The sequence below is a fragment of the Drosophila persimilis genome, unplaced genomic scaffold, assembly GCF_003286085.1.
Source record: "Drosophila persimilis strain 14011-0111.01,24,50 unplaced genomic scaffold, DperRS2 tig00000000-arrow-pilon, whole genome shotgun sequence".
Taxonomy (NCBI): Eukaryota; Metazoa; Arthropoda; class Insecta; order Diptera; family Drosophilidae; genus Drosophila; species Drosophila persimilis.
This window is the reverse complement of record NW_020825288.1, coordinates 3,512,026-3,534,968: the sequence shown is the minus strand read 5'-3', so window position 1 is coordinate 3,534,968 and position 22,943 is coordinate 3,512,026. Positions and strand designations below refer to the sequence as shown.

At 44.4% G+C, this 22,943-nt stretch overlaps 2 protein-coding genes across 5 annotated transcripts in view; both read right to left on the bottom strand.

The window, feature by feature from the left end:
• Window positions 1-21,714, bottom strand: part of LOC6594913 (tyrosine-protein kinase Fer) — a 29,644-nt gene extending 7,930 nt beyond the window's left edge. For 2 of the 4 annotated variants that reach the window (XM_026990013.1, XM_026990017.1), the window contains exons 1-3: window positions 21,691-21,714; window positions 19,694-19,998; window positions 17,413-17,600 (exon numbers count right to left, since the gene is read on the bottom strand). In XM_026990013.1, the coding sequence (XP_026845814.1) occupies window positions 17,413-17,600; window positions 19,694-19,889 (384 nt within the window). In that variant the 5' untranslated portion in view covers window positions 19,890-19,998; window positions 21,691-21,714. The remainder of the gene's footprint in view (window positions 1-17,412; window positions 17,601-19,693; window positions 19,999-21,690) is intronic. The other 2 variants (XM_026990005.1, XM_026990009.1) reach the window with 1 other exon arrangement.
• Window positions 21,715-22,339: 625 nt separating this feature from the next.
• LOC6594914 lies at window positions 22,340-22,903 on the bottom strand. The gene has a single exon (XM_002020086.2). The coding sequence runs from the start codon at window positions 22,858-22,860 to the stop codon at window positions 22,408-22,410; it is 453 nt and encodes a 150-aa protein (XP_002020122.1). The 5' UTR covers window positions 22,861-22,903; the 3' UTR covers window positions 22,340-22,407.
• Window positions 22,904-22,943: the final 40 nt, after the last annotated feature.

Genomic DNA, 22,943 nt, shown 5'->3' with positions numbered 1-22,943 from the left:
ACGTAATAGCCAGCATTTGTAAAGTTCTGGCCATGGTTTGTTTTTGTTTTTTTTTTTTATATTTTTCGGCAAGTGGTTAAGCAACTTTCAATGCCTCTGCAGCTGCTAATTTGCCTAAAAAGTTGTTTAGAAAGAGAGGGCCACAGTGATAGATAGAGAGAGAAGTAAACATGGCTCGAAAGTGGGTCATGCTCGGCGTATTTCTTACTTCTCAGCAGCCAAACAGTCAATAGTCCCCAGACCCCAGGTGGACCTCGCCTCACACATTGTTTACAAATGATTGCCAATTTTTTTTCTTCTTCTTTTATTTCGCTGTTTTCTGCCCCGAGAACGCCGCCGGATCTGAGCGGCCAAGGAAAGTTGCTAATCTGCCACCTGCACCGAACCAAAGCGAAACTTTCTCAATTTTCTCACGCCCCTCCTCTCCGATCTCTCGGGGAGATCTCTGCCCCCCCCCCCCCCATATGCTGCAGATGGTAGGCCATAACGATTCCATTAGTTGGCCAACGCACAGTTGAAATATTTCAAATCTATATGTAAATGCGGCGATGACCTAATGGAAACTGTGACAAGTGGTGCCAACTGCCACGTTTTGCATTAATCAGCTTGATTCTTTGCCATTCTGTTTCGTCGATTTCGGTTTTTTTTTGTTTCTGTTGCTCTTTCTGTATCTGTATCTGTTGCTGTTTCGGTTTCTTCTGCCTCTGAAATCTGTGTATTTTCATGCTCAAAATCTATTAGAAATGAAATGTCTACAAATTAAGCAGAAAATTCGCCTGGCCTGGCTGATTCTCATTTAATGGTGATAAATTAAGCTGCATCGTGTCATATGAAATGTGGGCTATGGAGAATTCAAAACAAGTCTCAGCTAGTCTCTGATTCCTATAGATGTCATTGTTTGACTGTAAAGATTTTTGCTTATTTTTCAATGGAAGTTTATCTAACAGTTCGGGGAATCAATCATCAAGCCGAACAATTATTTATAATTGCCTGAAAAACGAAGCATTTAAGGGGTGTATTAAGACTAGACTTTTGAAAACTGAAAGTGGCAAATGATGAATGCTAAAAGTCCTATAAAAAGAGTGTAATCATAGTCCACACAATTCCAATCTTCAACAAACGAATTCCTATATTTTCTGTCTTCTAAAGTTACCCAACCCTTTATGCTTTGAGCATAAATAAAGTACGACCACAGCCAATAGCAGGCCCATAAAAATAATAATAAAAAAAAGAGCACAACTCAATCAAAGCGAGATTCAATTCATGTCTACACTTCCAAAGAAATTGCCTCTAATCAAAATAAATTTGTCAAATGTATTGCGGAATCGTGATGCAATAAAGAGAGACCGAATCAAGAAAACCCCCCCCGGCAAAAGAGGCACAAAAATGAAAACAACTCAAAAAAGGCTGAAACTCCAGGCGGCATTGCATCTGTGTGTGTGTGTGTGTGTGTGTGTTAGACATTTCCCATTTTTCTTTGGCCTGTCAGCGCGTGAGAGTTTTTCTTGGCCAACATATTTGAATATGAAATGGCCCGACAGCAGCTGTGACAAAAGTCATGGGCCTCAAAGCGATAGGAAATGCCACACGCGTTTCGATTCGGGGGTTCGGCGGGGCTCATTTTCCCCTTTTGTTGGTCGATTGTATGGGAATTTTCAATCAGCTGCCGCCCCGAAAGATGGCATTGCATAAGCGCGGACAGCGGCGTGGCGTGGCGTTGACAATAATCATGTTTTATGAAACATTTCGAGATTGTTTAAACACTGGCGTTTAGCCTGCAATTGCGAATTATGCAAATTTATGACCGTTGGTCAATACACGAGTTTCCGCGGATCTGGCATTTCGTATACTCGTAATTTCCTCGAGCTCTCGTTGTCGTGGTCGGCGCTGGTGGTCGAGGTTCGTGCCTTGGTCTGGGTCTGGCTCTGGCTTTGGTCAACGACCTCCTGCTGCTGTTGGCCAGGCCCAACAATAGAGACACGCTAATATTAATGGCCAACCCGTTTTGATGGCTCTAACCGTACAATCCATAAGCAGGGGGCCAGGGCTATGGCCACGGCAGCGTGTGCTTCTGTTTAATTTCATTGTTCAGACGATTCCGAAAAATCAGTCGCATAATTGCCACGCAATATCCACTTCACTTTCGTTGCTACATTTATTGGCCATTTCGGATTGGGATTCGGATTGGGATCATATTGTGTTTTTTTGCCAAGTTTTTGTGGCGAAAATTTGCATGCGTGCCAAGTGAAAAGAAAAGAAACGGCAAGAAGCGTGACGAAAAAAGCAATCGAATTTTGTATTTGTATTTTTTTTTTTTGGTCGCCATCAGCACTTTCTATTTCTGGCCGAGAGTGTCGCATCGGAGGCACAGACAAAAGAATAGAATGGCAAAATCGACGATCGCAGTGAAAGTGTCTTGGCCAGCGCATTAGGGCCGAGCGAGTTTCGGCCTCAAGTTTGTGGCTTGAGTCTTTCGTTTTTTGGGGCTGCCACCCGGGCCACTGCCACTGCCAGTGCCAGTGCCAGTGCCACTGGGAGGTCTCAATCCGCCGCAGGAGAGGCTGCAGAACGACTTTTCAATATTCAAAGCCACCTACGTGTCGCTTGCAACTTGTTTTGCATACACACAGACACACGGATACACAAATACCCGTACAAAACAGATCTACAGAGCACTGCGGCAGCTCTCGCCAATCATTTCAGGGAATGGGCATAACTTTTGAAAGCCGAGCAGGGCCTCCATACAACTTGTAATAACTCTGCGCATACCCTTGGCTGGGAAACGGGGATATTACTTGAGGCATAAGCTGGGAGGAATCATTCCGGCAAAGGGCATTACTATCGGACCTTTACTTTCAGATGCTTCAGAGGCTAATTCCAGGGCTCATTTGCAGATACTCTTAGAACTTTAATCGTCATGAACTGATGCTATAGTTCCAGTCAATAAACGGTCATCCAAATGAGGCTCCATCTTTGTTTTCCCGAACCAAAGTACTAGACATTTCCTAGACCATTTCCTCCCCAGCAGCCAGAGTGTAAAACAGATTTCCCTTTTGTCTGTTTCTAAATCAATTTATGAGTCTTTTTTTGCTATTGCCTGTCGCTGCATTTGGGCAAAACCGAGGCCTGAACTTGATCCACAGCAGCAGCAGCATCGGCATCGGCATCAGAGCATTCGCAGAGCAGGCACACAGCTGCGCTTTTGATGTCAAGGGAGTAAAGTCGGTTCGCACGGCACGGCAGGGCAGGGCGGGGCAGGGCAGGGCAGGGTACGGCTCTTGGCCAAGTTATTACCACTCATATTGAGTAGCTAGACTTTAGAGTCGGGAAGTGGTGAACGACCAGGCGATGGGGACTGCGACTTGGCTGACTGCCTCACTGGCTTTTGTTAATTTATTTTTACTGCTCCCCAAACATGATGAAGTACTTGCCGCAGCAGCAGCCGCACCACCACCAGCACCAGTAAGAAATTAAGTTGCAGTCGCAGTCGCAGTCTCAGAGCCAAGTGGCAGGTACAAAAGCCCCGACTTCGTCTCCAGATCCATAAAGTATTTTGCTCCGGTGCGCAGGCGCAGCTAACGAGACGAAACTCAAGTCGAAGTCGGGGAACAGGCAGCAGGCAGCAGGCAACAGGCACAGGCCCAAGTCTCAGGTTGAAGTCCAGATTCGGGCCCAATACGTTTAGCCCTCGGGTTGGGTTCTTTATTGTTTTCCTCGCCGTCTCTCTCTCTGTGTCTCTACCCGTGTCTGTGCCTGTCTCTGTGCCTGTGTGTGCATGTTGCAGACTTGTTTCATAACTGGTCCACGATTCTTGGAACTGAAGGAACAAAGGCTGGGGCTGATTTTGATTTTGACCGACAAACGTTGTCTGCGCTTGTTTGCCGTTGACTCCGGCTCTTCCCCTGCCACAGCCACAGCTGCTTCGGCTGCTAGCTGTTTGCTCAACCCAAACCCATAGCCATACCTCGGCCTGCATCTCCGGGCCAGGCAGAATGTACTTGAAAATGACTGAAAAGATACGAATGTGCCGCACATGCGCGTAGATTACTATGAGATAGAGGCAGCAAAAAGGGTTACCCCAGACGGTGCCCCTGCCCCAACCCTTTTGGCGTGTTAGAAAAACCTTTTTAACGCGCTCCGAATCTGAGTCCAAGACCGAGTCCGAGTCCGAGTCCGGCGGCATCTCAATTTTAATGGCAAGCCGCATCTCCAATTAGAACACAAGGAGTCTCTTGGATGGCTTCTCGGGGGATGATTTGGTGTGACTACCAGCCACGAGATGTGTTAACACTTGAATGATCTTTCAGCTTAGTTTTCCCTCCATCCAGTCCATGCGAAAATTCTGATTCCGATTAATATTCAATCAGCGCTCGAATCATTAACCAAATTGGTCAAGACCATATAGGGGATATCGGACCATATGTATCTCTAGGTATCTATGGGCTTATGAAAGTTGAAACGAAACAAGCGCCACCTTCAGGAAGGGGATCAACATTCCCACTGTCTGCAGCTGAATTTCGTGGAATGGGAATGGGCATGGACATGGGCATGGACCGGAGCAGAAACAAAAAGATTGCCAAAGACAAAAGCAAAATGGAAAATGGAAAAAAAAGACATAAGAACAAAATAAAAGTTCACACACAAGAGATAAAAATCATTTCAACTACGTGAGATCTTTGGATTGTTGTTGCTGCTGGCTGCTGGCTGCTGTTCCTCCTAGTATTTATTGTCATACATAGTCTGTCACTTCTTTTAATTGTTTATGGCCTTGTTAGAGCTGTTCTTCGCTTTTCGGTTGCGTATCTTTTTATTTTCTTATTGCTTTTTTTTTCGGGGATTTCTCGTACCAGCCGGAGCGAGGGCGATCAACTTTGGGTCGTTCTTGTGATTACTTTGAGCGTAAATTCAAATTAATTCTTTGGAATATACTAAGTAGAAGAGATTGACACGACGGAGGGGAGTGCTGCGGCAAGTGCGCGCTAACCGGTTTATCAGAAATGGAATAAACACACTGAAATACTGCATATTCAGATACATACGAGTATATGTCTCCAGATACTTACGTGGAGACACGGCGTTGCTCCACTTCGCCAAGTAATTGCCAGACAATCGATGGCTCATTACATAAATTGCCAATTAGAAGGAGATATACACTACCGATTCGATTCGATTTGATTTGTCTTTACTTTTCCAATTTGTTTCATTTAGATGGCAATTATGTGATTGCCATTGTGTGGCATGTGGCATGTGGCATGCGTTGTCTGTGGGCGTGTTCCACATTTAGCGCTCGGCTATGGCAATTTCCCTCTGATTAGTGTTAATGCAATGCCAAAATGCACATCAAATCATAATCACCTTCTTGCCGGTCGTCGGCGAGTTGTCGGCTTTCCAGCACAAATTAGACAGAGCCACTCGACTTTCACGCTCGAAAGTTTTTACGCTCAAGAATTTCTCTTTCGCAATAATTGACTCCAAATCTCTTCAATTAAGCATTTGCCACAAGACCACAACCAGAAACCCCCCACCAGCCCCCCTCCCCCCCAAAAACAGAACCAGAAACAACTACACACCAGACTTCTTTTTGTTTTTGTTTTGTTTTGTTTTTTCTTTGCTGCTGCGGCAGTTTGTAGTTTGATTTGCTTTTGCTTGTTCGTGTTTCCAGTGTTTTCAGGTTTTCTGCTCCACTTTCTGCTCGTCCCAACACGCTGCCCCTGCCCCTGCCACTGCCCCTGCCCCTGATGCCGCCGCTGCTGACACGGATGCGGATATGGCGCATGGAAAATCCGCAAGTGAAACAAGTTCATCTGACAATCAGCGTCACTGGGAAGTGGCCAAAACTGGCACAGGGAAAAGCCACCCCAGTGTCCATTCCAGTTCCCAGTTCCCCAATAAAGAAAAAAACCCCCCTTCTGTGACCTTACAGAAATTAGCAAGCCATACAACAACAATTATTATCATTATTCGTACTTCTTTTTATGTTTTCTGGCACGTTCCACTGCATCACCACTGCCCGTGCTGCTGGTGGTCATTGTTGGCCATTGACACGGACCGCTTATTGTCTCTGGGCCATAAATAATCACAGACTTCCATGGCCCCTAGCCGCCCCAACAGAGCCCAGACTTTCGGCCCGCTTGGCCTGTTTCTAGTGGCACTTTGTCACTATTTTGTGCCCGAGAGCGGCTCGAGTTCACATTTTCGCCTTGACCAAAATGGGCAGGAGGGTGGGTCCTAAGTGGTCAAGAGTGCTGAGCACTGTTGCCAGCAGAGTTCAATGTCACATTGGTAATACAATTGGCCAATTGGCTTGCCTCGTGCTTCTCCCGCCAAAGAGTTTTTTCCGTTTCTTTTGGGGTCTTGCTTAAACGATTTTAATTACGATTGTAATGGCACAATCAATTGTTAACAGAAAGGTGGGGCCGGGCCCCAAAAAAGCTGCAAGCGATGGCAAAAATAGATTCAATACGGAATTGGGCAATGCCGAGGGTAGGTCCACTTTTATGGAATTGGTTGGGGAATTGGTATTTCTACTCTGGAGAAAAGGGAGTGTCACAAATAAGACATTACAGATCAGGGGTTCAATAGGAAGGTGTCTCATAGGATCCCAGTCAGGGGAATGCCCGGGTATCTCAGGCCAACCTATTCAGTATTGTACATTCTTTAGCACACTTTTGTATTAAATCACTTAGTCTTTGGCTTTCTTATTCTCTTTTAAAAGTTCCACTTAATTTTCACGCTTGAGTTGACTCATTTCTCAGGTTTCATCATAATTTGGTCTGCTTTCGCGGGCGCCTCACGTAACTTTCGCACTTTCAATTCATGAATTAGCACATTCATCAATTAACACGTTGTTCACTGGCACTGGAATGACCCCAATTGTGGTAGGAACTTGAATAAATGAATGAGCAACCCTCGTCCCGCCTCGCCTCGCCCTGGGCTCTGGGGCTATGGCTTTGTGCGTGCCGTTTTGGCCATCATAAAGAAAAATCCACAAATTTTCTTGCCTTCTATGCAGTTTCTTTGCTTGGCTGTCATTTTCACTCTTCGATGCATTTTATGCTACCTTCAATCTGTGGGGTTTCCATCATTCTCTTTCCCTTTTCTTCCAACAGCTCTCTACCTTCCCTTAGAGACAACAAGTCTTTGGATTTTTAACCATTCGCTTAGCGCCCAACAAGTCTTCTGGTCTCTCTTCCCCTCCCTGAGACCCCTCTCTTCCCCTCCCTTAGACCACGCTAGTCATTCTCCCTCTACCCCTCCCTTAGACCCTGCAAGTCTTTCTCCCTCTACCCCTCCTTTAGACCCCGCAAGTCTTTGGTTTTTTCCCCCTCTTTTTTATAACCATCAAGTCTTCTGTCCTCTACATTCCCTTATGGTATAAAGCAAAGTCTTCGTTTGATTGCATCAGCGTCTACACTTGGAAAAAATATTATTGGATATGTTTGAAGGGAATATTGAGTGGTGTGTTTCCATGTATCCAACGGATACAAGAGCTAGTGTAGGTTGAAGTCCTGGTTGAATAGTTCTTATGACCATCTTTATCACCTCGAGAGATTGACCTCTGTTAATGCTTTGAAATAGAGCAGGAAACATCAGAACACATCCTATTGGAAGTCCCTTCACTCCAAAGAAGGAGATCTAAGCACAGGAATCGGGAAATAGGACCCCCCAAAAAGGTAGGGCCGGTACAAAAGATCAATAAATATTCTATGTGCAATAAGAACTTGTAATACTTATAATAAATCTTTTAATCTTTAAAATATACCCCCAAAATCTTTATCAAATCACCCCCAAACAAACACCCCTACTTGTTTTCCGCTGTGCACACTTGACTGGTTGCTCAAGTACATTTTAATGAGCGCAAACAAAACATTTTCGTTGTCCTTTTTGTGCACCCTTGCCCCCTTTGGCGTGGCCCGCCCTCGACTGCACGGCGGGGGGCTTTCAAGGTGAATTTTTGTGAAAGGAAATCGATTGATTTGCATAGATGGCTGTCAGAGGAGAGGCAGGAAGCAGGTGGGAGGCAGGCGCTGGTGAAGACGCGGCAGGGTCGCCGCACATGACCTATGCCCTTAAGCACTTTTGTGGTTTCCAAAACAACGAATAATGAAGGTGGTTCCGATGCCCTGGTGGCTTTAAGTGACCATCGCTTGCCCCGTCCATGAGGGGGGAACCAAAAACCAAAAGCGATTGAGTCACTGGTTGCACTGCGCCATTTTTATTTTTAGTTTTAGCAGCTATAAAATCTAGCCAGCATTCGGGATACGACGAGTTTTTCTGAAAATCACAAACAATTGTGCCGGTATTAATTTTTCGACTGCAGCTGTCGCAATTCCCTGTTCTGCTGCTGCACGGCACACGCGGCGGCTACGTAATTTCCTATTTTCAATGGATGCACAACGATCTGGTCGATGTTTGGCGCTATGATTGCTTTTGGCCCGCGTTATTTTTCGCAGCATAAATTAGTCCTCCCCCCGAAACTGAGAACATAAATTTCACTTTTGTGTGTGTTTTGTTCGACAGAAAGACAGAAAGTAAAAAGAAAATCAGAGGAGAAACAAAAACATTTCACTTTATAGAGATCTAAAGACACAGGAACCAGGCGATATATTTGTGCCTGAAATTTATATGATTTAGTACAGGGCCCAGTCAGTGAAAGTTAAACCCCTTGAAACGTATTAAATCTGCACCAAAATAGACTGAAATTGAATGTCATTTATTTTGCGCTTCTCTGATTCAATTTGCAATAAATCTTGATACCCCATCCCTTGCACCCTTCCCTCGGAAAACCTTTCAATTAGCCGTATTATCGATTGTTTACTGTAGCCGCGAGCGGGATTTTTTTGTTCGAGCTTGCAAAGTTTTTATTTTCAATTTGGCGCCATTCCAAATTAGCAAAACCGAATTAACGCAGACACAGACCGGCCCCCAGCCCCCAGTCCGCAGGCCGCATGCCGCAATCCCCTCCCATTGCCAGCCTTTATCTCTCGTTGGTTTTCAATTTTCCACTGTATTTTCTCTGCAGAGCCAACGCCGCGTATGAGCAATGTTCAAGGGAAGCGTAAAATGCCGCCGCCGGGCAATGGAAACGACAACGACAACATTTTCTCAGTGTTTGGGCGCCGTAAAAAAAGCCGAAAAATATTTGCACATCTCTGGAAGTTACGGCGGGGAGGCAACTCAAGGAACGTGAATATTTTTGCACAACGAAAAGAAAGAAAAACCGAATGCGTTTTCAAGGAAAGTGGTGGCATGGCCTGTCGGGGGCGTGTCTGGTGGTTCGGTTCTGTTGGAGTTTTGTTGATTGCCGCCAGCTCGTTCCGCAAAATTGCTTTGCCCCCCCGCGTCTCCCGCGCCGCCAGGAATTTGACAGAAAATTACGAACAATAATGCGTTTTGTTAATGGCGGCGGCGTTGCCATTATCAGAGCCAGGCCCAGACCTAGACATAGACAGCCCCAACCACCTCGTGCGACTCCAATTTCCAAGCTCCATCTCCATCTCTGTCTGGGCTGGCCTGGCCCTAACTTTGCCCATTAGAATGGCTGTCTGTGCCGCATAAAATGCCCATGATTATGGCTTTGCCAATTTAATTGTTCGCCCTGCCCCCAAACGGTGCGACTTTTTCGGGGTGTCGCCAGCATTAAATTTGATTAAAGTTGCCGCCAACTGTTGGCCGCCCTGTCTTTGATTTATGGCATCCATTAGTTTAATCGAAAACTGCACTGAATGTATCTATTCTCTCCCAATGTATCTACATGTGTATCCATAAAGGACAACATTTGGCCATTTTTGTTGCTCTGCCAAATGTTGCCACAAGTCTGGGACACTAACCAAAAGGCAAAGAGCTAAGGGCCAGGCTGTAACCATGGACATAGGGCTACTCGTACATGACATGCACGAAATTTGTTGGCACTTGGCTGTGCCTCAGGGCTGAAACAAATTGCCCGCAGACTGGTGCAGCGGGAGGATATGACGTCGATGGAGCACCCTGGTTCAGACACCCATGGGAATGAACATGTGTGTAATGGGAATATCATTATTAGCATTGTTATTACATGGCCTAAATAGAGTTCGAATATGGCCATTTTGATCAAAGAATTAAGTCTGAGGAGTACTCAGGGAAATCACTGTTGAATCTTGGATAAAGTAAGGCATATTTAGGGATAGAAACATAGACGAATAGTCATACATTTTGAGGAATAAATATAGAATTTAATGAAGAGCAAATAGTTAAATAAATTTCTACACACTTAGGGAACTAAGAAGCCTAGAAATATGCCCAGAGAAAGCATATTTTATAGAGCTACTTCTAGAGAGAGTATATATTAAATTACAGAATATATTTGAACGCAGAAAACTCGCATTTGAAAGCCTTTATACCGCCATTTCTTTCACTTCTTAGCCCACTGTGTGGTGTTGACGTTTTGGGGCGTTATTAGAATTTCAGCCAGGAGGACCCTCCTGCGTGTGGACCAAGTGACTTTTATGCATTGTCGGCGTCTGTCCGGGAGCCCGTCGCCGGGCTGCGTCCTGTCCTATCCTGACAACCCTGATGCTTGACATTGCACAGAGTGGTTCGCTTCACTCCAGTCGTTTGTCAGTCGTCAGTCTGTTTGCCCGTCCGTCTGGATGTCACTCAAACACCACCCAGCCGCTCCCTCCCGCTGAATGACCCTTTGCGTTGCATAACTTTTCTCGTTTCCCCCCCATTTTTGTGGCTGCCTTTTTTTTTGTTGCCATTTTTGCGGTTGGCCAAAAGGCTTAACTCGATTTGCCACCACACTGGACTTTCCGAAATGAAAATGAAAATGGAAATGCAAACGGAAGACACGTGTGCCGTGTGGCAGGGCGGCTGAGAGGCTGAGAGGCGGGTAATACCCATGCTGACGGGTATATTCATTTCTTTAGAAAATTAACAGCACTGAAATAGCTATAATTTGTCGTCATTTAGCGCGCAAGAAATGTTGTTTATAAATAAACAGGATTTCGTGGCTGTTTTTGGCTATAAGTAAACAATTTTTGCTGCTGCTGCTGCTTGATTTTCAGATCAAATGAAGGCGTGGGCGAATCCCGAACCAGTAGACCCCGGGGCGACCCGTCCGTCCATCTATCTTTTTGCTAATTTCCTAGGGAAAATAACAAAAAAAGATCCCACACCTTAAACAACAATAAACAAAAAAAAGAAGATATAGCTGGAATTAATGGTATTGGATAAATCCGGAAAAAGTAGAAATAAAAGCGTTAAGGAAAAATCTCATAATGAGATAAATAAATCAGATGGAAAATAAAAGAATTTTAAGTTCCGAATTTCTTTATATATATTTTTGGGGATTTTTGCGGATTAACAAATGAACTTGGAACTATAAAAAACAATTTTTCACTATTTTAATACAAAGTTTTATATATTTTGGGTACTCAAGAACTAAAGAAAGACTTTGTTATTTGTTTAATACAAGAAAATTCCCCAAAATTCAAGGTTATAAGAAATAACCTTCAATGGGACACTAGTACTTCCCCTGCATCTATCTGTTGGCTTCATTTCCAATGCAATGCCTGCAAATGGAGCTCTGACAGCGAAGATAATGGAATACCGAAATTGTGCTTTTGGCCAGACGGCAGCCACTCTACTCTCTGCAGCTGCAAGATTTCTCCGCGGACGTCTGTGCGGTGTGCCCTGTGGAAAATGTCACCACTTGACGGAAGTAATCATCATCAGTCGCGTCATCATTGTCATTGTCGATGCGCAGCACAACGCAACGCAGCGCAGAGTCTTTGGAGTTTGGCAAACACGCAGTTCCAGACGATGTCGTTGGGGCTGGGAGCGGGCGATGGAGCTGGAGCTGGCGATGGCCGGTTAATAGTTCCGCAAACAGCAGACGATGGCCCGATAGAAAGTTGCAAGTCGGAGAGAACTGCAGCCGGAACTGGCCTCTGGCTTGGGTCTGGGCCCCAGTCTGGGCGTGCTGGGGGATACGGCGCCAATGCCAGTTCCATTATATGGCAATTATGCTGGCAACAGCAACAGCAACCCCCCAAAACATTTGGGGGTAAATGTTCGAAAGCAACCCCAGGCTGTAGCGCCTGTCGCCCAGAGCCAGACGCACGCCATGACGTCGTCCGGCAGACCGCAAGTTTCGTTTATACAATCCATGGAGGAGGTGCACCCCCCAGTCCCAATCACAAGGGGAGTCCCAGCTCGCCCCCTCGACCCGAGGAAAGCAAACTTTGCCACATGTTTGTTGTCAACAAATATCAACTCTAATTTTTATGCTGCGTGCAGTTCTGTTTGGAGTTTGTAGTTTGGAGTTTTAGAGACTGAGAGACTGAGCTTTGCAGCTGCACGACGATGGAAATCACTGGGCTTACATGGCCGGGCAACTTATGGCAGTGACTAGCAGATAAACAGATACAAAAGTATCTACAAGTTGTCTTTGTGTTCGCTGGAGCAACAGCATGTGTGTGTCTTGTCTGTCGCCTGCCTCGCCGCCTGCCACCCCGCCAGCAATTTGTGCTGCTTTTGTTGCAATGTCAAGAAACTTTTTGTGACTCCCTCGGCCCGACACAACCCCCACGCAGCCGGCAAACAGTTAAGTTGTTTTGCCATTTTATGGGCTGCAGCATTTAAGGATCAAGGCATTCAGAATTTATGGCCCCAAACGCATTTGGTGGTGCGAAACCATCCGTATCCTAAGCCCAAGATTGCCCCGAAAACTATTCAAAACTTTCGGTCGGCATTCGTTTAGTTCATCCTCGAATCTATCTCTGGTTTCATCGGTCCTTTGTGGGTGCGTGGGGCAATTATACATGGGGCAAAACTTTGCAGACACTTGAGAACTCCCGAGCGGGCACACAGGTCAATGCAGCTCAATTAAATGGCATGTCCAGAGGCCTTTGTATAGAACCAATTGACTCTCAAGTGAAGGGGTGCCATGCCCCCCGGGGTTCTCAGCGTTCTCGGTGGGGTTTGGGGTGGAAAAAATAACTTTGGCGCCGACACTTGAGTAACATACAGAGCATTCCGAACCCCCTTTGGATGAGGGACTCTCATTAGACTTGATTTCTATGCGTTTAATGGGAAATTTCAATCAGACGCTGGCCGGAGCTCTCTTTTGCGTGAAGTATCTTCAAGTGGCGGGGCCATGTGGACCGGATAGATACTACTTCAATAGAAATGCTGGCTACTGCATTCGTATGCAGTAAAATTTTTGTTTGCACATCCCAACCCAGCCCCCGATCCACCCCGCTCTGGGCCGACTTCTCACAGCCGTATCTTATCGGCTTATCTGGCATACCAATGCGAGCAGACAGACGACCGATTGTTGCCGGTTGTGCAAGCCTTAAAGCCATAGAGATACTTGAATTGAACTTATTGTAATTAATACGAGTGCGCCCCGCTGCTGCCGCAAGTATTTTCAATGCCAAGCGCAGATAGATAGATACAAATGTATCTCAGGCAGCAGAATGGGCGGACAGCTTCGGAGAATTTCAGCATGCCTTCTGCGGTTTATCAATGCAAAAGATAGTCGGTGCGAAGCCCCAGAAAAGCTGCTGCTGCCATGTGTGGCATGTGTGTGTGTTTGTGTGTGTGTGGAAAGCCACCCGGAAATGGAAGCGCACTAATGCGTTCTCTTGGCATGCCCGCACTCAGCCTCGGGCAGGGTGGGCGTGTGCGTGTGCAACGCATTTGACAAGCCAGAAGATACAAGATACATTAAAACCAATTCCACATCCATTAGGCAGAGTGCGGGCGTAGCGCGGGGCGTTCTCGGGCGCCCTTAAGTGGTGTCAATTAATAACCAGAGTCGCAGTTAGTCAAAATGTTTTCTCCAACATTTTTGGGATGACACTCTGCTGGATAAACGATGGACATAAACTGGGATGAACTGTTTTCCACCCAAAAGTTAGCAGTTTATGCCTGGAAGGATATTGATTTTGAAATTGGGTATGTAAAAAGCCGCAAACTCTAATTTCGTCATAGTTTTTTAATGGTTTATAGAACTAGTTTTATTGGTCGATTGATAGCGAACATTGTAATCTTTATAAGTAGTCGTAAAGTCAAGTACTTAAGGAAATGAAAAACTTGTTAGGTTTTGCCTATCGATACAGACTATCAGTACATTTTCGTAATTTTCTTAAGCAGACGAAAGCAAACACTAAATTGGTTTTTAAGTTGACCGGAAATTGTTCGATTGATTATAGGGGGGAGTAAAGGGGTACTATAATACTAGTGGAATAGTAATAAGAACACTCCCCAAATGACTATAGATTTAATATAGAGTTATGGTCTTCTATTGGCTAAAATCTGTGTACTTTAAGCCTCTTTTTAAACTGATAAACTTTGAAAATAGAGCTGGTATTTCCACTGTTTATTGAAGCAATAAATTTCCACGATAATTATACAATCACTATCCCATAAACATAATATTCTCCTAGAAATGTACTAATTAGAGCTTCCCCTAGCTATATCGCTAGCATCATCTAAACAAAGCCAATCAATTTTTCTTCTTTTGCTTGATTCCCAGCCCCAGACAAGTGGATTGTCTGCGGAGTGCTCCCAATAATCCAATGCCAATCCATCAGCAACAAATAGCAGCAATTCCAATCCATCAACACCATATATTGTAGTAGTAGAACCGATGCCACTCCAGCTGCACTGCACACACACACACACAGCAAACAGCACACAGATACTCCCGCAGACGGACACGTGCATGTTCTAACCGACTCGGCGACCCATTTCCAGACACTTATTAAATCAACAGCACAGCATCAGCAACAGCAACAGCAACAATTCCTCGATGGTTCTCCTTTGGTCTCTCGCTCTTTCGGACAATAACTCAAGCGATATTGCTGCTCTGTTCGAACAGACCATTGCGCAAATATTACAAAGTCAAAGTCCAATAAAGAAAGAAAAGAACTGGTACCGCCTGGAGGGGTAGAGGGGCTGAGGGGTTGGGAGAGGGCATGGCCAAGAGTTGTGGCTGTGTTGACTGCTCCAACTTATTCAAGCCGGAGCCAAAGGCGAGCTCGACTCATCTTCCACTTGGAGTCTTTTATCGAGAGTTTTGTTGTGCTTTTTATGCTCTTCAAAAGAGGGTACTATAGTTTTGTGACTTTAGTTTGTCAAAAGAGGAGGTCAAAGGACTCGAAAAGCCATGTTTCATAACCATTACCAGATTTACTGATAGTTTTTCTGTATTATAGAGCTTCCCAGATTGACATTGGTCATTCTTTAAGGCAAAGAACCAAATATAATAGGAATCTACGAACCATAGCCACATCTTGATCAACATTGTAGTAGTACGAAAAATGTAGGACCATTTTTCGCTTAAAAAATTGTACAAAATAGTGCACTAAAGTCACGCATATAAAAATTAGCCCAGCCTATAGAAAATTGATTAGTTTATCGGATAAAACTAGTCTTTTTTTGAACATCGCGATGGAAAAGATCTTCAAACAGCAGTAAGCTCAAAAGTTACACTTCAGACCGGCACAGTCTATTATATATGAAGTCATATAACCTACAGCTAGTAGAGTCTTAAAAGTAGACTGTATTTACCAAAGAAACCATTGTTTCCTGAGGGTATCAATTGCTTCGGTTCCTTGGTTACCCTTTCATTCTCGTTTGCTGCTGCTGATTCTGCTGCTGTCTGCTTAGTAATTTTTATAGCTATTTCACTAAATTGTTGTCAATTGACTGGAGCTTGGCGCAAGTTTGGAGCATGTGTTGTTGCCAGTGGCATTTTGCTTCCTTTTGCTGCTTTGCTTTTTATTCGATTACATATTATGGACGATGAAGTGGAAAGAGCAGCCAGCGCACCAAGCCATGCCACTCCATTGTGGCAAAGAAATAGTCGTAACTGGAACAAGTTTGTTGAGCATTTCATCAGATCCATTAAACTTTGAACCGGCCATAGACGCCATAAACAAATTCGTACGAGGAGAGAAGAAATCTTCGAGGAACTGCCGAAATTTTGATTGGCATTCTGGGCATTTCGTTTTTGGCAAAAGCTGCGGCGCAAATATCTTTTTGTTGTTTGCAGCGGCAGAAAACAAGCAAATAATAGATAGATGGCCACCTAGATACAGATAAAGATACATATACTGATAAATAAATAAATAATACTAGAGTATAGAGAGCCGTAGAGCCGTGGAGCCGTAGAGCAATGCAGCGGCCAGCAAGACTTTTGTTTAGATTTGACAAAGGCCGCAGGAAGATATAAAACAGTGGCCGGGCCAGAATTCTATGCCAGAATCACAACAACACAACAATTTTTATTGGGTCATTGGCGGGGCCATATTGGCAGCGGCTGTTCGCTGTTCCCTGGCCGCTGCTGTTGCCACATCGGCTACAGATCTGTTTTCTGTTTGCAACATGCCGCATGGCCACCTTTTTGGCGACTTCTTTGTTGGCTGTCAAATGCTAATTTCGCTGTCAGCAGCCAGCATCCGTGAATACAGGAGGACTGATGTATAGACCAATTTGTTGACCCTTCTTCACGCTTGTGTTGCTCTCGATTCTCGGCTGTTGTTGTTCTAATGCCGTGCCCCATGGGTTAATAAACTTGTTGCCCCACACAACACGGCACGACACGACTCATAAATAAACACTTCTATTGATTTAGTACGCGGTGTTTTCGGGGCTCTCTAACAAAGGCGTTTGTGGTGTGTGTCTCGTTCTGCTTTTCGCGAGTGGAGTGGAGTGTTTACAAGCCCCTTAAACCGTAAACCGTAAGCCGTAAACCGTAAGCCGTAAGCCGCTTAAATACGCGTATTCCCCAAGAGTTTCGTTTCTTCTTTTCCGCAGCCAAAGCATAATAATAATATTATTTATTTTGATTATACAAATACTTAATATACGACATAAGAACATCGAACAATAGGCCAGTAGAAGACAAACAACAAAAGCCAGCTGTGGGCGAGAGTCCCATAGGTTCATGGATCCATTCCGAGCCCCAAGCCCCAAACACCAAACTCTCATAATCATTATTGCTATTGTTTGTTATTGCTGTTCTGTTGTTGACTCTTCAATGGTAATCATAAATTAATTTCTACACTCGCAGAAATCTGATTGTTTGCAAGAAGATTATTACTTTATCTGCAAGGTATTTCCAAGGTGCTCATGAATAAACATCCAAGCTTCAATGGTTTAAAGACCTATCTGTCATTGAGAAACGATCTTTCATCTTTCATGATAATCATGTAAAAGTTTCATAATCCACAGATACACTACTCTTATTCAACATTCTTTAGCGCCTCCAAAGATACAGAATTACTATCAAACATTTTTTCCCCCAGTGCACACAGGGCTTTAATGAGTTATTTGCACTGCGATTGGGGTGCGTCTTAAAATTGTTTTTGGGTTTGGGTTCGGGCATTACGGGCTATTTGAGGTGTTGGCCCGGACACTCACATGATTGAGGCGTGCCGCAATTTTGGCGTGCTCCTCCTGGTAGGCCTTGCGCGCCTTCCGCTTGTCCTGCGAGAGATGTGTCAGCTTGTCGCAGACCACTTCCAGCTGCTCGGCATTCGACTTGAACTGTTTGGCCTGTTGGTCCAGCTCATCCATGTAGGATCGCCAGGACTTTGTGATGAGGCTGCCTGCAAGACGAAAAACAAACGATCATTAGCTAAGAAAGAGAAAGCTGATACAAAGGGGGGGGTAAAAATGTAATTAGGCATTTGATTTCGATACCCAACAGGTTGTGATGTTGGATGATGGGTATCCGGTGGCATTGCATTTTCGAAAATCCAAAGACGCAATAGACTGATAAACAATCGGACCGTTTTAATGACCGCAAAACCCGAGACAAATCCACAAATTGCATACGGCTGTGAGTCATGTCTCCACTCGAATTGTCTCCACTTACCAGTTGGGGAAAAGTTCAGCCAATGATTCAGCCTCGCTTCAGCTCAGATTTTCGGTTGATTCCACCATAAACTAGCTGCCAAACAAAACGGAAACGGAATAGTTGGCCAAAATCTTTTTCGGTTCGTTGAGTTTCATTCGAAACTCAGTTTCGTTGCAGTCAGAGCAGTGGAACAGTGGAGCAGAGCTGCTTGCTCCCAACCCCAAGTTCATGGTCAAGGTGAGACGAGAGGCAAATCAGAGAAGTCAGCAGAGAATAAAATACGAGGCAGCTGCTGCAGTCTACGTCTGTGTCTGTGTCTGTCTCTGGCTGTATCTGTGAAACTATCAAATGGTCCGAACTAAATCATTCGCTATGGAAGCATTGAGTGCGTGTGAGTGTGCGTGTGCGTGTGCTTGTGCGCTCCCAACCAGCGGATACGTTTGTTTGGCAATGTAAACAGCAAACAGAAACATTTCCCAGGCCCCAAAACTGACACTGACTGGAAATTATAGCAATTACACTCGTAGTCCGCATCTGGAAGGGTGTGTGCTGCTCTGGGCACTGGGGCGGACAGCTGCACTTTGTCGACACTTTGATGAGCTTAGTGCAGTGCAGTGCAAGTATCTTGGAGATACACAGAACGTTTTGCCAGTTTTCCAGAAATTACCCACATGAGGTGGAGCCGAGTCCTGTCCGTGGCTGATGATGCCACACAGAGCACAGAGCACGGAGCACGGAGCACGGTAGTTGAAAACAATTTGCTTGTCTGGTGATTATCTCAAATCGCTTGAAATAAAACCTTACGCGTATTACTCACTGGGAAACGCGATCAAGTCACGCGATTGGCTTCACTCCGGAAGCTTCCCTTTTGGCCGGTGGCGGAGGCTGCCAAAATTCACACTAAAACCGAAGCACAAACAACAATAGGAAGGAGACTAGATTTTGGCAAGAGGCTCAGGATATAAACTATATGTAAGATATATGGCTGAACAGATGCTTCCTTTCCCAACTTAATGGCATGCGAGCTTTAATAACTCTCTCTCTCTCTCTCTCTCTCTGCCTCTCCCTCCCTCCCTGGGCTGTGACTACTTATTTCTGGTTTGTGGCGATTGTCCATTTGGCGTCACTCGGCTGGGTACAAGGGACAAGGGACATTGACTGGACAGTTTATCGACAACAACAGACGCAACCCTTGCAACGGGCGTAATGCTCTGACTAATGGATGATAGCTGGTGGTTCCTATAACCGAGGAAACCTCGAAACAATTCTCTGAGTAATGTATATGTCAACAGTTGCAACATAAGCCTCAAAAGAAACACTCTCTCTCGAGCATATCCGAAAGATTCATTCACTTGTTTGAACTACATATATTTCCAGATTTCGAACAGATGTTAACAATTTTCAACAACTGTATTTTCTGGCAATGCATATTTCTGCTTTGATTTCAAAATTTTAACAGTTTTTATCAGTCTGGGGGAGCTTCTACAGCTCGAATTTTTTGCCTATCATAAATTGATTAGGACTTGTATTCTACAGTTATCATAGCTGGTGTTCAATCAATGCCCCATAAAGTCTGTTTGGCGAGCTCAAAACAAAAGAAAACAAAACAAAAACACTTATCTTTAGGCAGGTTGGTCTACTGCAATCAGAGGAATGTTCTTTTCTTGGAATTGCACTTGCAAAATATCCGTAGTATCGTTGACCAAACAATTGGCGGCTGTCTGGGGTATGGTATCTTATCTGCCAAAGACTGTCCGCTATTCGGAATGGGATGTGGAGATGGGGATGGGGATGGCGATGGCGATGGCGCTGGGAATGGGGATGTTTTGGTCTTGTATTTACCTTGCATTTCGTCAGCCCGATCGATTTTCAGACCCTGTTGGGCCACAGCTGTCAAACTGATTGCGTATTCCTTGTCGCATTTGGCCTTCAACTGGATGGATCTCTTCATGGTCTCCATGAGACGCAGCTCGGCATCCTGCCGCACGATGAGCGCCTCGTGTGCGGCCCGACTTTGCAGGGCCGATGAGAAGCCCATTTTGATGGAGTTCTATATGTTCTCTCGATGTGCACTATTTTTCGCTATGGCTCTCTCAGATATAGGAATACCATTCGGATGATTCAGTTTTTGTGATTATCGGGGGGCGCTAGATGGAGGTGGGGGTAAAGAACTTCACTTTTTGAGTAAATTGCACAATCAGAACACCAGAAAAAACACTGAGGGAAAACCGAATCGGCGGCCGCGGACATATGGCAAACACTTGTTGCATGCCAATAAATATATTTTATGGGGGAGTTCACGGGTGGGTTATTTTTCACGCCCGTTTTGACACTTTTCTGTCTCCCCTTGTTAAAGAGGCCCCACTGAAATTAATTACTTATGCCGCACACACACACACTCCTACTTATATTTCGTATTAACTTTTTTTGGTTGCTCTGAAATGCAGCCAAAAAAAAATAAACTTTCACATGTTTCGTATTTCTTTATGCAGATATCTCTCTCTCTGTGGCTGGCGACATTTGCTAATTACACACCGATCCGTCCGGCTTTTGATTAACGACTTTATTCGAGTCACTGGCAGATACTTTTTTATCCGCTAATTAACGCATTTTCCGCATGTCTTTCTTCGCCTCAACTCCCAACTTGAGTGTAAAATATATATGAATTCATTTTGTGGTATTTTGAATGCAACAGTTGTCTTCACTTGAACTTTTCACAAAGTATTTTCCAAGACCTAAGCTGCGGCGCAGTTGTGGCTGCTGCTGCTGCTGCTGTGTGCTGTGTTGAGGTTGTTTTTTTTTTCTTTTTCAAAGAGGAAAACTTGTTTTTCCCGCTTGCTGTGGGGATAGCAAACAAAAATAAACATTGCCCCAAGAGCCGCCGCGCAAGAGGAGAGCAGCAGCAGCAGGAGGAGGAGGAGGAGGAGGAGAAGCCAGCCCAGTCGTCAGTCAATAAGGAAACACTGAGGGGCACAAGGTGTGTGCGGCAAGTACGTGTATCTTACAGATACATGGATGCGCCAGAACAACAACTTGATGCATTGTTTGTATGTGCGTGCCCCTCCACTCCACTCCACTCCACTACTCCACTCCACTCCCCATATCGGAGTTGGCCAAGTCGGGTAAAACATAAACGGGTTAGGCAGCACCAACAACAACAACAACCACTAACTGGGGGATCTTCTTCGAGAACCAGAACAGGAACCGCACCGCACAACCACACCGTTATATAAATTAAAAATGTAAAACAAAAAAACTTTACTGCTCCGCTATAAGCAATAACGAAATAAATCTCCAAACCCCCGATCTGATAAGGCGATCTGCATTTGTTTATGGTTTATGGAGGGGAAACGGGAAAACGGGGAGCACTTTTACCGCAGAATCTCTCTTTTCTCTTTGGACTCTTTGGACTGCGGCAGTCACTGCAATTTGCGTAATCAGAGCAAGGTTTTAAACACAATCACGATTTTATATATAGATCGTTATCGTATTAAAGGCTTTATCAAATGTTGACGCCAGCGACGACGATTTCAAATTTCCTATCAGAGATCTGTAACTTCACCAGGGGAAAAGTCACTGGAAACCGGAAGGAAGCGATTGCCCTAGTCATGTTGAATATTCATTGTACACTATTTTTGTAGGTGATATTTGTTTTTGGCATAATTATTTGGGATATAAGTATCAACGGAACTGCTAAATTCGCTTAAAAGCGCCAACCGTCGGGTTTTTGTTGTCTTGCGTGCCGCGGCCAAGATATTTACTTTTATTGATAAAACTATCAAATATTGATATTTATATATTTTTTTTGATAATATTATTGCTTAGTGATATCAACGGACTTTTCTGAATTCAGAAAAAAATTCGACACTATTTTTCTGTTGTTTCCTCCGGGGCCGACATGTTCAAAACTCACGAGATTTTTTTCTGTTTCGGGGCGCAAAGGCCGTTCTTTCAATTCGACCATTTTAAAATGTTGCTGGGGACCTAAAAGTGTTGCTGCGGACCTAAAAATGTTGCCCGGCATCATGTTGACAAAATATGTTCGATAGAATTTTTCGATAGGATGTATCGCTTTATAATATCGATGTATTAAATAGTTTGAATATTTCATCCGCACTTTTCAGAACTAGAATTCCCAAGGCAATTAGCCACATGGTCATTTTGGGCTGATCAAATAGCCGAAGAGAGAGGCATACGTGACAACTTAATAATCTCTATATATAATACTTGCCGCCGTGAGCTCAGTTCATTTGAAAGCCCGCGGGCTCATGAACACATACGATATATGTGTATATCTGTTTGATTATCATCGCCACATACTTTTAAATGTTCGATAATGTTGCTAGTATCTACAGCTACATGCAAAGGCCTCGTCAACATGCTGCAAGTGAAATGAAAATAATACGAGAGGTATGGACGTTTACATACCCTATTCATTACTAAAAATTTAAATGTATATTTTTTAAAATAGTTTATGGAATATGTCGCTTTGTTGTTTATACATTTGCATTTATTAGAATTTTGTAACGTCACAATTTGAAGAGATCGGCATTCATTCATTCACAGAGGAAATTCAGGGCCATGCGCGTATAGTCCACTGTCGCAGATATGGCTGTTATGATCACGCGATACCGATCAAAGCACATGTTCACGTAGAGCTTATACTTGTTGTTGGTCACTTCAAAATTCCAAAGATATACCAAAGAACCGAGGAGATCCCAGTTCTCACCAAAGTGGAACCAAGAGTGCTGCTCGCTCACGTACTGGAAGATGCCATAGTAGACGAGCACGACAAATAGTGGAAAAAGGATCGGCAGAAGAATGACGAAAACGAGGACGCAGGTATATACGACCTTCAGCATTGTGGGGAAGGGAACCAACCAAGGCTGCAGCCAGAAATCCTGCAGATGATCCACCAAAGGCTGCATATAGTACACCAGGCGACCCAGCATCGAGGTCTTCTTCCATATTTTACGCTTGTGCAGCGGCATTCTCCAGGTCTTTTGCATGTTTCCAAATACTTTCGAACGAGCAATTTTTCAAACTTATCTCCTAGGTTGACAAATTTTGAACAGATAGAACAGATGTAGTT

Coding starts and splice junctions, on each gene's coding strand:
- LOC6594914 (XM_002020086.2), bottom strand. CDS start 22,860: ATGCAAAAGACCTGGAGAATGCCGCTGCACAAGCGTAAAATATGGAAG.